Raw genomic sequence first — 15,605 nt, 5'->3', positions numbered from 1 at the left:
TGTCCATGCGCACCCGTGGCTAGAGAATAACACAAGCCAAATGAAGCTACTAATCACTCCAGTATATATCCTTGAACTAAATTCTTGATTCGAATTTCCAAAACCAAACGATGGAATATACTTACCATAGCCCATAGGCATTACAAAGAGGATACCAATACCATCCATCGATCGGTCTCCCATATATACCATATATAGGAGGATCCCCATATGAGAAAACTACTCCATCCGTTTTAAACATCAGCCATTCATTTTGGTCAATCTAATGGACCAAAAGCGTCTATATACTTTTGGTCCCAAAAAGAGAATCAGTACAATTTCTACGCGAAACCAATATGCTGACCATGTCAGCTGGTACCGCGTGCCGCACACCCTGCGCGCGCGGTATGGGCCGGCCTGGTCGGCCTACTTCGCGTTTTGTTTTTTGCGAGTTTGTTGTTTGCTATTTTGTGTTTTCTTTTTCTTTTTCCCATTTCTTTTTATTTTTTGTTTCATTTTTATTTCTAAAGATTTAAAAAAAATTATATTTCCAAATGTGCACTTTTAAAAATGTCCAAATTTAACAAATATTTATATATAAAATGTTTAATTGTAAAAAATTTCATATTTGAAAAATGTTGTATTTCAGAAATATTCAACTTAAAAAATGTTTAAACAAAAAAACTATAAATTTCAAAAATTTCAAAATACTCAAATTTAACAAATAATTGAATCTAAAAATGTTCAAATTTGAAAAATGTTCACATCCGTAAAATGCACAATCTAAAAAATTTCCAAATTTGAAAAATATTCAGAAAGATTTAAAAAATTGTTGAGAAAAAAGTTCAATCCCAAAAAAATATAAAAAATGTTCAATTGTTTTTTAACATTCTAAGATTGAATATTCGAATTTTTAAAAATATATATTTAAGAAATAAAATTTGAAAGCCATACAGATTTGAATAATATATTCAGTTTTTTAATAAATTAAAATTTGAAAACAAACAAGATTTGAAAATCCATGTTTAAAAATATTCAGCTTTTGAAAAAATTAAAATGGAAAAAACAGAAAAGTAAATAAAAATTGAAAAAGTAAAGAAAAGTGAGAACGACCCGTGGGCCGGCCCAAATCACACCGCCTGGGGTGTGCAGCTTGGTGCCTGCGCCGCATGGGTCGGTGTATACGGCGTGCCGCACACCCCTCGCACTGTTTGGGCCGGCCCATATCCCGCTTTACTGTTTCCATTTCTTTTGCATCTTCGTTCTTCTCTTCTGGGTCGGCTTCTCCGTCGCCTGAGGAAACCAGTCCTCCCTCCTGCTTCCCCCGAGTTTCCCCCAAGTCTCCCTGGAGTCTCGCTCCCCGTCCCTTCTTTCGCCGGGGTTCTGCTTCGTCGGGCGGTTCTTGTAGCTGATCTGCTTCGTCGATGGCGGCAGAAGGTCAGTATCCGTTCCAATCTCACCCCCAGATGCGCACGATTTGGTTCGTCCTGATTAAGGTTTTCTCAGTGGAAAGCATGAGGAGGGATTCGTTAGGTTGCGTACTGTTTTCGAGATCCCCTTACAATTCATATGCTTCCCTGCCCAACACATCACGCCCAGGCTTGCTGCTAAGTGGTTATCAAGCTGCATGGTGATTTATGATTGGTTATTTGGAGAATGCACATAGTTCGTTAAGTAAAGATGTTTTTTATCCGTTTATTTTATGATGATTTATGCCTGGTTACTTGGAATTATTTAATCAAACAAATTTGGAAGACTGGTATAGCTCCATGTCTTTTCTGGCTTGTAGTTAGCAAAATTGTATTATGGGATCTGTAGTTAGCAACTCTTCCACGCAGTAGGCTACCAATTCGAAGGTATATGAAGATAGGATCTGGGTGGAACCTGCGCCCGTTTGATATTTGCATAGTACTGTTCATAGGGAAATTTGTTTCTCATATCCACCAGAATAGCTTGATAGAAAATAAAACTATAAAACAGATTCAAGGTATTATTGATTATTTTGAAATAGAGCTGAACTGTATGACAAATTCAGTGAGCAACTTGTAAGGCTTGATTTTGTTTTTCATCTGTAAGGTATTATTGGTTCAAGGTAGATCTCTTTTTCGTAGTGACTATGATTTCTTTGCTTTTTTCAGGTGTTTGAGTGACCAGCTTGTAGAATATTTTTTGGTTTCTCTGTTTTTCATGTTTTCTCCATGCTCTTTTGCTTGATGTTTTTCTTTTTATGGCTATAGCTGATATGTGTTTTTCAACATGGTTCTTTACTGGACTATAGATGATTATCTCTTTTTCTACATGGTTCTTTTGCTGGCCTTTATGATATTTGTAGTACCATAGAAGTCTTGATCTTTTTTTCGTAGCAATCGGAAGCTTTAACATGTTCATGAGTTAGATTTAATTTTAATCTTATCGGTTTATGTTTTCTGAATATTACTTTTCAACTTCAATGGCATAATCTTGGCTAGTTTTTTAAAGCGAACTAATGGATGATGTGAGTTTTATATATCTGTTAATGTGGAAACATTCAGAACCTATACAGTAGGCTGTTAATTACTGTTAATTACCTGTAATGAAGGCATATGACATGTTTTATTGTATCCAGAATTTGGTTGCTGTTCAACAATTTGAAAAAACTAAGAAGAGGAAACGTTAGTGGTTAGTTCTGTCCAGATTCAGTTTCAATATACTTTCTTCATTTTTTTCATTACAGCATGGCACTTCTGCCTCTGAGGTTTTCAACAGTCCCTTCTAATTTAGACTTTTTTTGTCTTCGTATTTTTGTCTAATGAATACAGGGTCCAGAAATTTTTGCGGATGACCTTCTCAACACATCCACATATTATCTGTGATATCTGTGAGGCCTCGTCCGACGCTGGTGTTTTGGTGAGTACTATATGACAGGGATTGGGTGAAAAACTGAAAACACTTCCCCACCCTAATCCTCTGGTGACGGCCGAGCTCCCAGGGAATTTCCAAGGGCATCGAGAGTTTCTGCTGGTGACCAGGTTTGGAGCATCACGCGAGGCAGCCTGATTAGGATGTACGCGAGCGAAGGTAGACATCACGAGAGCGGGATTATGACGTGCGCGACCAGCAAGGGCCAAAACGTGAGCAACTACTCGCGTCTCTGATCCACTTGAAACCCGACGTGTTTTCACCGACTACCGGACTCATTCTCATCCAAGCCCGGCCTGCCGAACATTCTCAAAAGAGTTTTCAACTGTATTATTGAGTTGGCCTGAAAGAATACACCGCAAACCTGGCAAAGCCACCTATACCGAACAGGGCCTGAGGGTTATCGCGCGCGACTTCTTTAGTATATCAACTTAACACATGTCAGTTCGTATTTTGGAGACAATTTTTTGTAATAAACATTTTCCATGGATTTTGAAATACTGCCAGATGCGCTGCTGATGCTGACAATACGATGCACCATGATTTTTTATGAACATACATCAAATTTTGTTATGTACTCTGGTTGTTCTTCTACAATATTTTTCTTTTCCGTAGAAGGCAAAGAGACTCGCATGACGCTTTGTTTTGAGCGGAGTTACTGGAAGGAGCAACTTTATCACAACCGCCCTTTTCCGTAGAAGGCAAAGAGACTCGCATGACGCTTTGTTTTGAGCGGAGTTACTGGAAGGAGCAACTTTATCACAACCGCCTCTTGGCCTTCCCTTTATGGCATAGCATGAGTATAACACCTGAACTCATATGCAGAGGTACATTGCAAAGAAAGCAAATTTCGGAGTAATCGAGTTTGTCCTTTGGTGTAACAAAGCTGACATTGACACTGAATCATTCGTAAATCATCACAATACTGTATTTCTATTTGTTTTAATTATACTGTTTTGGTTTATGATTTTTTTTAAGTTTAATTAGGGAAACCATTCATGCCAAGAATTTGTTCATGCATTTTTAGGTTCAAGTGGGGAATTTGTTCACACTTTATTTAAGTTCAATGATGGAAAATGTTCATGCGAAGAATCCTTTCATGCTTCTATTTAAGTTCAAGAACGGGGAGGGAAACCGTTCATGCCGGGAATCCTTTCATTCTTATTTTATGTTCAAGGAAGGAAAAAAAAGTTCATGTGAAGAATTCGTTCATGCTTTTTATGTTCAAGGAAAGAAACCGTTCATGCCAAGAATCATTTCTCTCTTTATTTTAAATTCAAGGAGGGAAACCGTTCATCTCGGAAATCCGTTCATGCTTTTTTAATGTTCAAGGTAGAATACAATTCATGCCAAGAATTCGTTCTTTCCTTATCTAAGTTTCAAGGAGGGAAACCGTTCATGTTGGAAATTCGTTCATGCTTTTCTTAATTTCCAATATTGAATACCGTTAATGCCAAGAATCCGTTCATGTCAAGAATACGTTCTTCCTTTATTTAAGTTCAAGGAGAGAAACCATTCGTGCCAACAATCCGTTCAAGATTATTAAATGTTCAAGTTAGAAAACCATTCATACCAAGAATCCGTTCAAGCTTTTATTTATGATCAAGGGGAGAAACCGGTAATGCCAAGAATCCGTTCATGCTTTTTTAAATTCAAAGAGGGAAACAGTTCATGTCAAAAATCCTTTCAAGCTTTTTTAATGTTCAAGCTACAAAACCGTTCATACCAAGAATCCGTTCATGCTTTCATTTATGTTCAAGGTACAAAACCGTTCATGCGAAGAATTCGTTCATGCTTTTTTAAGTTCAAGCAGAGAAACTGTTCATGCCAAGAATATGTTATTCCTATATTTATATTCAAGGAGATAAAAAACCATTCTTTCTTTATTGAAGTTCAAGTAGGGAAACCGTTAGGGTCGGAAATTCGTTCATGCTTTCTTAATTGCCAAGGTTGAATACCGTTCATGCAATTTTTTAAAGTTCATGCCAATAATCTGTTCTTTCTTTATTCAAGAGCAAGGAGGGAAACCGTTCATGTCAGAAATCTGTACATGCTTTTATTTATGTTCAAGGAAATAAACTGTCCATGCCAAGAATCTGTTCGTGCTTTATTTAAGTTCAAGGAGGGTATCCGGCCATGAAAGAATCCGTTCTTGCTTTTCTATGTTCAAAGTAGAAAACCGCTCATCCTTTCATGCTTATTTTATGTTCATGGACAGAAAAAGTTCATGCGAAGAATTCGTTCATGCTTTTATTTATGTTTAAGGATGGGAAATCGTTCATGAAAGAATCAATTATTTATGAGGAAACCATTGATGTCGGGAATCCTTTCATGCTTATTTTATGTATAAGGAAGGAAAAAAGTTCAAGCGAAGAATTAGTTCATGCTTTTATTTATGTTCAAGGGGAGAAATCGTTCATGCCAAGAATCCGTTCATGTTTCTTTAAGTTCAAGGAGGAAAATTGCTCATGTAAAAAATCCGTTCAAGCTATTAAAATGTTCAAGGTACAAAATCGTTCATACCAAGAATTCGTTCATGCTTTTATTTATGTTCATGGAAATAAACCGTCCATGCCAAGAAATTGTTGGTGCTTTATTTAAATTCAAGGAGGGGATCCGTTCATGAAAGAATCCGCTCATGCTTTTTTATGTTGAAGGTATAAAACCGTTCATCCTTTCATGCTTATTTTATGTTCAAGGAAGGAAAAAAGTTGAATTCGTTCATGCTTTTATTTATGTTCAAGGATAGAAAATCGTTCATGCAAGAATCCATTATTTTTGAGGAAACCGTTCATGTCGGCAATCCTTTCATGCTTATTTTATGTTCAAGGAAACAGAAAGTTCATGCGAAGAATTTGTTCATGCTTTTATTTATGATCAAGGGGAGAAATCGTTCATGCCAAGAATCTGTTCAAGCTTTTTAAAGTTCAAGGAGGGAAACTGTTCATATCAAAAATCGGTTCAAACTTTTTGAATGTTCAAGGTACAAAACCGAACATATTAGGAATTCATTCGTGCTTTTATTTATGTTCAAGGAGAGAAACCGTTCATGCCAAGAATCTGTTTTTTCTCTATTTTAAGTTCAAGTAGGGAAACCGTTCATCTCGGAAATATGTTCATGCATTTTTAATGTATAATACCATTCATGCCAAGAATCCGTTCTTGCTTTATTTAAAAGCATTGAGGGAATCCGTTCATGCTAAGGAATCCGTTCATGTTCCAAGTGTTAAACAAAGTTTTAATGTACCAGACAAAATTGTTTCTATCTATCACAACAACAGCTACATCTCTATTGTATTATACGAGAGCTACATCAGATGATTGAAAGACGACCAATGGTGTGGTGGTTCCTAGCTAGCACATGGCTTCTTTTTTCAAACGCTTTTATGATGATAATTGTGTTATTTATTCTGCGAATTAGAAAAGGGCTTGTGTTTGGCATAAATCAGCTGATATATATGTACGCTCCACGGTTGATAATTGACCCTCTCTTGTTGTTTCACTACAAAACAGAGGAGAATTGATCCTCTCTTGTTGGACATTTTGGTGAGCTAGTTGTGTTGTTGTTGTGTCAGCTGACTGACAATTACTGCTGTTTATAAATTTCTATTTGTACTAATAAATTCATATTTTTCCTAGTTCGTCTTGAACTAAAAAAATCATGTATTCTATGGTGTTTTTATTCTTCAAAAATAATAATAACTGAAATTATCCATCAAGTCCTTGGCAGTCTATAATCAATCCTCATGTGTGACATCAAACCGCTAGTGCGGCAAACCAGACGTGGTGTTATTTTCTCAAACGCGGTGTTTTTTTTAACGAAACGAACCTAGCTACAAGAAACAGTAGCTACAACCGATACAGAAGCATACGGTTCCTGCTGACCTCCTGGTGTACCGCGACAGTAAGCAATGCGCGAAAGCTACTATCGATGGTTTCGTAATACCCGAGCAGACGGTAGCGACGAACGTGGGCCAAGCCCACATACATCCGGGGGTGTGCGGCAAGTCGGGTGCTGCCGACCAGGTCGGTGTAAAGCACCGCCCGGTGTATAGGGCCCCCTAATTTCTACTTGTGACCTTCCCACAATAAATTCAGCAACGCCACCGCACGACCCCATCGCTGTTGAGTTGCAGGTAGGTGTGCGGGCCTTGTCTCCGTCGGGCGAGCACTAGGGCGCAATCCTTTCTCAAAATCGACCCACAAAACAACAAGCATGTTAACATATATACCCTCTGCGATCTAGGCTGTAATGACAGTTGAGATTCATCGAGGTTAGGACAAAAGCACCAGCCGGTCAAACCCTAGTCCCATTCCTCCACGGCAGTGACCTTACCCGATAGGCCGCCGATCCATATGATTTACCATGCTAGTTCCTGGATCAATCTCCAACACACACACACACAATTTAAAATGTAATACCAAGAAAGAAATGTCTTTATTACATCGCATGATCCAAAACATACATAATAACTTACAAATTGCATAGACCGAGGCTAGCATAACATCAGTGATTACAATAAATAAATATAAATAACATGGAGTCCTTCATCTTCATGTGTCACATGCGAACATATTGGAGATAGACTTGTAAACCTAACCATTTCTTACTCATCGTATGAACCTGCAACATGACTCGCCCCAACCACAAAGGGTCAACATATTTTAAATTGTATTGGCAAGGTGTCACTTTTTGTGGATACAAATGGTACCTAACATTTACATGCATATCTGGCTTGGTGGAGGTTATGGTATTTGTAAAAATCAAGTTTTGTCCTAACGTCTTTAAAAATATTCAAATTTTAGAAATAATACTAAGAACACACTGGGTTTGTCCAAGTGTCCACTACGCATTGTTGAACCCAACAAATTTTACATAGAAAATTGGGACCGGAGAGATCTTTCTAGAGAGTAGCTCGATGTTGTCCATCACCAGGGACTGCAACTAAGTACTTGGAGAATCTCCAGCGGTCCGACGCATTTTAAACACGATTTGTGTTTGTTTTGGTCTATTTGCATCGGGCGTCGACAAAAAAATATTACTTTTTCCAACATGTTCGTATGCGTCTGCACCTGATCCAGCGAAAGTGCTCATTTTTTTACCGCAAAAGGCCTACCATACATTATTTAGAGAGGCGAGAGGAGGGAGATCCTTTTGTGTGGCCAGGAGTGGCCAGCACATGCGCACTCTATTAATTAGGTGAGGAGAGAGAGGGGGGCAAGTAGGCTAGACGGACGCGCGGACAGTGTCCGTGCCGACGTATTCGCGAAGAAAATTTGGTTCGCGTTTGCGTCTCGCGACATGCCGTTCAATTTGTGTCCTGCCAGTGGGCACGGGTGCAAACACATTTTTGGCCATCTAGACGCAAACGGTCGTTTTGCGTCCGTTTGCGTCAGGTCGCTGGAGATGCCCTTAGTTTTCGACAATCTACAGGTTGTACACTTTACCCACAAGACTCAGTTAGCTATTTGTGCCATGATGCTAATTTTGCTCGCATGGTCGGGAAAATACTAAGAAGAGCCCATTGGGAAACATAACCTTAAGTATATGAATTTGTTCTATCTACGCAACTGCATCTTTCTAGTGACGGAAGGTTTAGGTTCCATAACTTACTTAGTCAATGTCATTCCCATCGCTCGCAATCGCACGGTCGCCCCGTGATCCCATTTTAGTGTGTTGTTTTCTAGGGTTTCCCTATCGCTCCAGCGATTGCGGCCTCCCCGGATCTCTAACTCCGTTTGGCGGCGGTGAACCTCCTCGCCCTCGCCCCACCGTCTTCCTCCCTGTCTCTGCCCTCGCCGTCCCTGCTCGCGCGGTCTCCCTAAGGCGTGCGCCACCATGAACGGCAAGGCGATCGTGGGGGGAAAGCAACAACCCGATCCAAGGGTTTTGGATCGGAACCTGGCGATCACCAATGGAGATCTGCCGCACCATGAGGCGTCATCGAGCTCTCCACCTGTTGATGCGACGTCAGGCGATGGCGTCGCGGAGATGATGGGGAATCTCCGGCTCACGTCGCAGGAGGCTGATGCCTTTGTCCTGGAGGACGAAGGAGATGACGATCTCGGCTGCCCTGAATGGGCTCTGTCTGGGAAGGTTCTGGCGCCGAACACCTACCACATCGAGACGATCAAGGCGGCTCTCCGTCCTGCCTGGGGAAACCCTAAAGGTTTGGAGATCCGGCACACAGGCCGGAACACTTTCATGGCGGAATTTGCTACCAAGGCAGACAAAGCTCGGGTCATGGAGGGTCATCCGTGGACTGTTGGTAATCATGCTGTGCTTCTGAATGATTTTGATCCCAGTCTGAAACCGAGTGATGTTCGCTTTGATAAGTTAGGCGTTTGGGTGCGTATTCTTAATCTCCCTTATAGCCTCATGAATGATCAACGTGGCAAGGATCTTGCTAGCCGTGTAGGCAAGGTGGAGAAGATGGACGTGGATGGGAAAGGCAAGGCATGGGGTGAGTTTCTGCATTTCAGAGCAACAGTCAATATCACTGAACCCTTCATGCGCTGTGTATCTGTTTACTCCCAGAAGCGGCAAGCGACAGAGTTCTTCACTGTAATGTATGAGAGGCTTCCAACTTTTTGCTTCTCTTGTGGCTTGTTGGGGCATTCATCTATGGGTTGCCCTTCACCAGCGGAGAGGGATGCAGAGGGCTTTCTACCATACCATGGTCCTCGTTTGTGTGTGCCGGATGATCGTAAGAAGAAAACAACTGGTACACATTCTAGCCAAGGGTCCTATCCTGGGGATCAGGGCTCTCGGCACAGTATGGGCAAAGGCGGCCCTAATATGCAGAAGAAATATGGGTCTGCAAATATCCAGAAGGAGAAGGATGGTACAGGTGAGGTTGCCTCGCCGGTTAAATCTAATCCGAGGCAGCGTAAACCAAGAACTACGGCTGGAGCTGCCGCAGATGTGGTGCAGGGGAACAAATCACGTGTTACTGGCCATAAACGGAAGGAGTACAGGCCGGTGTTACGGCAGAATGATGTTGTTGATGTTCCTGTTACCGTGGTGCCCGAAGGGGCTCTAATCCTGGCATCCACCGTTGCAACAGCCACAGGCGATGGTGGAGAGGTACAAGTGGCAGACTCGGAAACAACAGCAAACAAGAAACCTCAATCGGCGGATCCGGTGGCGACTGCGGTGCAGTCCCGCCCGATGCAATGAGTCTGTTATGCTGGAACTGCCGGGGTCTTGGGTCGGACTCGGTAGTAGGCGAGCTCCGCTATCTTGTGCGGACGTATCGACCCTCCTTCCTCTTTCTGTGCGAAACGAAGATGAAGGATACCAGAGCCCAGAATTTTATGTGGTCCTTGGGCTACGCGGGTAGTTTCGCTGTCAGTAGCGTTGGTCTCAGTGGGGGCCTTGCTTTGTTTTGGTTGCCGCAGTACACTGTTTCTCTCAAGGGTTTTAACACTCATATCATCGATGTTGTTGTGTCATCGGAAGGAGGAGAACCGTGGCGGGCTACCTTTGTGTATGGGGAGCCGAAAAGAGAGTTGAGGCATGAATTCTGGGACTTGCTTCGTCGACTTCGGTCGGAATGGAAAGGACCATGGATTTGCTGCGGAGATTTCAATGAAGCTCTTTCCAATGATGAGCATGTTGGTGCTCGTGACCGATCCGAGGCACAGATGTCCCTTTTCCGTGAATGCTTGGATGATTGTGGTCTGTTCGATCTCGGTTTTTCAGGTCCCAAATATACATGGAATAATAGGCAATGTGAAGAAGATCATGTCAAGGTTAGATTGGACAGAGCTGTTGGTAATGGGGACTTCACTGCACGGTTTGATGATTGCTCGGTGGAGAATGTTATCACAACAATTTATGATCATCTAGCCATCCTGATAAACCTTTCTATGCTTAACAGACGGGATCGTGCTACACCAGTCCAGCACGGATTCCGCTTTGAGGCTGCCTGGTTGAGGGCACCAGATTACAAAGAGGTTTTGGAGAAGGCTTGGACAGAGAAGTCGGCTGGGGACATTTCACTCCAGTCTACTTGGGATACGCTCCATCAGGTTGCTGGCTCGCTTCAGTCTTGGAGTCGGGAGGCCTTTGGGGCTATTCGCAAGAAGATTCGCAAGATGGAACAGAAGTTACACCATTTGCGCTTGTCAACGTCAAATGAGGGGGTTGATGAGATCCGTAATATTGAAAAGGATCTCTGTGAGCTATTTGATCGGGAGGAGGTTATGGCACGCCAACGCTCCCGGGTGGAGTGGTTACGAGAGGGAGATCGTAACACTGCATTTTTTCATGCTCGGGCTACGGCAAGGAAGCGGGCAAATAAAATCAAAATGCTGCTGCGACCGGATGGCTCGACATGTGATGATGTTTCTGAATTGAAAGGTATGGTTCAACATTTCTATGGCGATCTCTTCACGTCTGAACCTACCTTTTCTACTCAGACTGTTCTTGATGCTATCCCTCGCAAGGTATCTGATGAGATGAATGCCAATTTAACCAAGGAGTATACAAATGAGGAGATCAAGACAGCTCTTTTCCAGATGGGTCCGACCAAGGCACCGGGTCCCGACGGTTTCCCGGCGCTCTTCTACCAAACCCATTGGGATTTCTTAGAGGAGGCAATTTGCAAAGCGGTTAGGAGTTTTCTTGATGGGAGCCCTTTACCTGATGGATTTTGTGACTCTGTTATTGTGCTGATACCAAAAATTACAAATCCGGTAGAACTAAAGAATTTTCGGCCTATTAGCCTCTGTAACGTGCTCTATAAGATTGCGTCTAAAGTGTTGGCGAATCGTCTAAAGCTCATTTTGCCGATGGTGGTGTCTGAACATCAAAGCGCCTTTGTTACGGGGCGTTTGATCACGGACAATGCGCTTATTGCTTTTGAGTGCCTACATACAATCAGACAACAACAAGCTAAGCGGCCATATTTTGCTCTGAAGGTGGATATGATGAAAGCTTATGACCGAGTTGAATGGGATTATCTTCTCGGCTGCCTTCAGAGATTGGGTTTTCACCAGGACTGGATCAACACTGTGATGAGGTGTGTGACTATGGTGAGATATGCGGTTCGGATTAATGGTGATCTAACTGAACCTGTAATCCCCACCCGGGGAATTAGACAGGGGGACCCCATCAGTCCCTATCTTTTCCTTCTCTGCACGGAGGGTTTATCTTGTCTTCTGCAAAGAAGGGAGGTCCAAGGCGAGCTACAAGGTTTACGTAATGGCAGACTTGGCCCCCCTATTTCCCATCTTTTATTTGCAGATGATAGTATATTCTTCGCCTGCAGTGATGAAAGGAGTGTGGACGCTTTGCAGCAAACCCTCAAACTCTATTGTGAGGGTTCTGGTCAGAAAATTAATCTTGATAAGTCGTTCATTTTCTTTGGTGCGTGTTGCCCTGCAGCTATCAAGAACCGAGTGATGATGAAACTTGGTGTCCAAGATGAAGACTTGCAAGAGTTCTATCTTGGTATGCCAACAGAGGTGGGCAGGTCTCCTGTTCGTACTTTCAAGTTCCTTATCACACGTATGTGGCAGCGTATGAGTTCTTGCTCTGATCGCCCTCTCTCCAGGGCAGGGGCTGAGACGTTTCTGAAAGCGGTCATTCAGGCAATTCCTACTTATATGATGAGTTGCTTTCAATTGCCAGTTGCCACTTGTGACTCCATGCGACGTTCGATTGCAAACCAGTGGTGGGGAACATAGAATGGCAAGAAGAAAATCCATTGGCGATCTTGGGAATGGCTCTCAACACCGAAGAGTTTGGGAGGTTTGGGCTTCCGTGATTTGGGTCTGTTTAACCAAGCCATGTTGGGTCGTCAGTGTTGGCGTTTGTTGACGGATCCATCCTCTTTATGTGCAAAAGTGCTGAAAGGCCGTTATTACCCAAACTGTGATTTCTGGGATGCTCCAAAGCCCCGTTCCTCTTCGTATACTTGGAGAAGCATCCAGTTTGGTATGCAGCTGGTGAAGGACGGTGTTCGATGGGGCATCGGCGACGGGAAGAAAACCAAAATTCTTACAGACAAATGGATTCCGGAGGTGCCTCCTTATACCCTGCGCCCTCGGATCCCTTTGATGCCCGACCAGACTGTGGATACGCTGATGGTGGATGGTACTTCCTCATGGGACTCGGAGCTCATCCGAACCATCTTTGATGATGAGGTTGCAGCCAAGATCTTACAAGTACCGATCAACCGGCACGGTGGCGATGATTTCGCCTCCTGGCCCTGGACTCGGTTTGGTAGCTACTCCGTGCGGTCTGCATATCACCTTGCTAGGTCGGAGCAGGTGGCTTCTGATCGTAGCAAACATGGGCAAGGTTCTTCTTCAGTTGTATCTGATAATTCCAAAATCTGGAAGAAGCTTTGGGCGAGCAAGGCGCCAGGGAAGATGAAGATCACACTCTGGAGGTTTGCTCATGACTGCCTTCCCTGCGGTCATCAACTCCAGAAACGGCATGTCCCTACTCCCTCGACGTGTGTATACTGCAACAAACACGAGACAGTCGAGCATGCTCTTTTGTTCTGCCCCTATGTCGACGAGGTGTGGCGTGAAGTGAAAGCTGATTTCCATATCCATCTCAACAGAAAGGCTTTCATCTCTCCAAGGGTCTGGACTCTTGATTTCGTTGACCGCTGTTCGGATCTTGAAGCAACAGTTTTGATGGTGTCTCTCTGGCACATTTGGGATGCTAGAAATAAGTACCGCGAGGGTGAAGGTTTTATGCATCCTAAGTCTATTGCTGCTAAGATCAAGGCTTACATTGATATGATATGTATTCATCTTTACAAGCCGACGACTGCTACAAGGCGTGAACTTCGTCATCAACACCAAAATGGGTTTCGCCGCCTGCAGGTATAGTGCTTGTTAATGTGGATGCGGCGACTTTCTCTTCCACGAGACAGATGGGTATTGGCGTCGTTGTTCGTGATCACCAGGGGACTTTCGTCGCCTCTTGTGGCGAGCACCGAGACGAGGTGACCAATGCGGAGCTGGCAGAAGCCTTGGCGTTGAGGCGTGCTGTGGCCTTTGCATGCGATGAAGGCTACTCCAGGGTCATCTTTGCTTCTGATTGTCAGTCCGTGATCAACCGCGTCAATGCTGGGATGATGGACCGGTCTTGCTTTGGACCGGTGATCGAGGATGTTAAGCGTCTCGCAAGATCTTTCGTTTCTTGCTCTTTCAAACATGTTTACCGTGTGGTTAATGTTGTTGCACACGTTTTAGCTAGAAGGTGTGAGTTTTCAGTAGATGCCGTGTGGCGTGGTTCTCCTCCGGAGTGCATCCGTGAGGATATTTGTAATGACATTATGATTATTTGATCAATAAAGCTCACAGTTTTCTGTCAAAAAAAAAAACTTACTTAGTCAATATAGAGCCCATATAGAATGTTGTGTTTGGATGTATAGAATTTGAGTGTGGAATTGGAATTTGGGACCAATTGGCCCAATTCGGCTGTTTGGGTTGCCTTAGAAATGAGGCCTGGAAACGAGAGGCAAATTCCGAGCCATCCCAGCCCGCGTACCTTTTCACTTGCCCAGTTTCCGAGCTCTCAACCTCGAAAAGGCGTGGAAACGCGAGCGGCCACAGGACATACCCGAACCGTCGTTCTCCTCCTTCCCCGCGGTTGCTCCCGACCGGCGACCGGTGACCGACGGCGCCACGCAAGTTCAACCCTCCTCCTCGTCTCCCTTGCTGCCGCCGCCAGACCTGCATCCGCCGCCGCGCGGGCCCCGCAACCGCGTCGCCGTGAGACCTGCAACCGCCGCCGCCAGCCCTGCATCCGCCGCCGCCGCGCGGGCCCTGCAACCGCGTCGCCGTGAGCCCTGCAACCGCCACCGCGGCGCGGGCCCTGCAACCGCCGCCCCCGCGCGGGCCCTGCTCACCTGCAGGAGATCCGGCCGACTCCCTCCTACCCCGATGCGCCGCCTGGTGGCCGCCGCCACCACGACCCTGCAACCGCTGCCGCCACGCGGGCCCTATAACCGCATCGCCGCGAGCTCGCCTGCAGGAGATCCGGCCGACTCCCTCCCGCCCTGACGCTCCGCTTGGTGGCCGCCGCCGCCTGGAGGGGATTCCGACCACCGCCACCTGGAGGGGATTCCTGGTGCGCCTGGCAGCTTCGTCCTGCCGGCCAGGTGCGGTGGACAAAATTCATCGAATTACGTAGTTTGTTCATCCAAACAACATTTGGAATTGGTTACAACATTTGATTCCAACAACAATTTCCGAACACATCCAAACAACGGAATCTGAATTAGAAGCCAATACATTTCCATCTTGGATTTGGAATTTTAGTCCAATTCAATTCCACACTCTAATTCTATGCATCCAAACAATGGAAACTCGAAAAGGATCCTTCTGATTCTCAAAGAATGAGGGGAGTGTATTTCGAAGCTACTCAACTAAAACCCGTCCAGTCTCTTTAAATCGTTTAAATCCTGTGTGGCCATCATCGTCACCCAAAAACTTCACTCAGATGACCATCAAAACCAATCCACCCAGATCGATGATTCATTCATTTTTAAAATAAAATTAAAATCTACTACGTGAAACATCATTCGTACAAAATATAAGTAGAATCTACTACTGCTTACTTGAAAGCATCTTATACGTGCAAAATCTATACGTAAAACTACATTCTTACAAATATAAGTAGAATATCGTGAGTGACACATGCAAAATATACTATTTACTTGGTTAGGGAGCGGTGTTTTGGAACATGCGTGCATATGCTT

At 44.0% G+C, this 15,605-nt stretch overlaps 1 protein-coding gene and 1 long non-coding RNA gene across 3 annotated transcripts; both read left to right on the top strand.

The window, feature by feature from the left end:
- Positions 1–1,194: 1,194 nt before the first annotated feature.
- Positions 1,195–3,393, top strand: LOC127348280 (uncharacterized). 2 transcript variants are annotated; one of them, XR_007879714.2, is made up of 2 exons: positions 1,195–1,416; positions 2,778–3,393. It is a non-coding gene; the product is annotated as an uncharacterized lncRNA (long non-coding RNA). The 2 variants fall into 2 exon arrangements; XR_007879715.2 differs by lacking the exon at positions 1,195–1,416 and adding an exon at positions 1,424–2,637.
- A 7,131-nt stretch (positions 3,394–10,524) lies between these two features.
- Positions 10,525–14,907, top strand: LOC139838876 (uncharacterized). The gene is made up of 6 exons (XM_071828894.1): positions 10,525–12,028; positions 12,128–12,211; positions 12,269–12,391; positions 12,731–13,722; positions 13,806–14,000; positions 14,434–14,907. Exons 1-6 carry the CDS (start codon positions 10,525–10,527, stop codon positions 14,905–14,907), a joined length of 3,372 nt encoding a protein of 1,123 aa, XP_071684995.1.
- The last annotated feature ends 698 nt before the right edge of the window (positions 14,908–15,605 follow it).

The sequence above is a fragment of the Lolium perenne genome, chromosome 4 (assembly GCF_019359855.2).
Source record: "Lolium perenne isolate Kyuss_39 chromosome 4, Kyuss_2.0, whole genome shotgun sequence".
NCBI lineage: Eukaryota > Viridiplantae > Streptophyta > Magnoliopsida > Poales > Poaceae > Lolium > Lolium perenne.
This window is presented reverse-complemented; position numbering and strand designations above follow the sequence as displayed.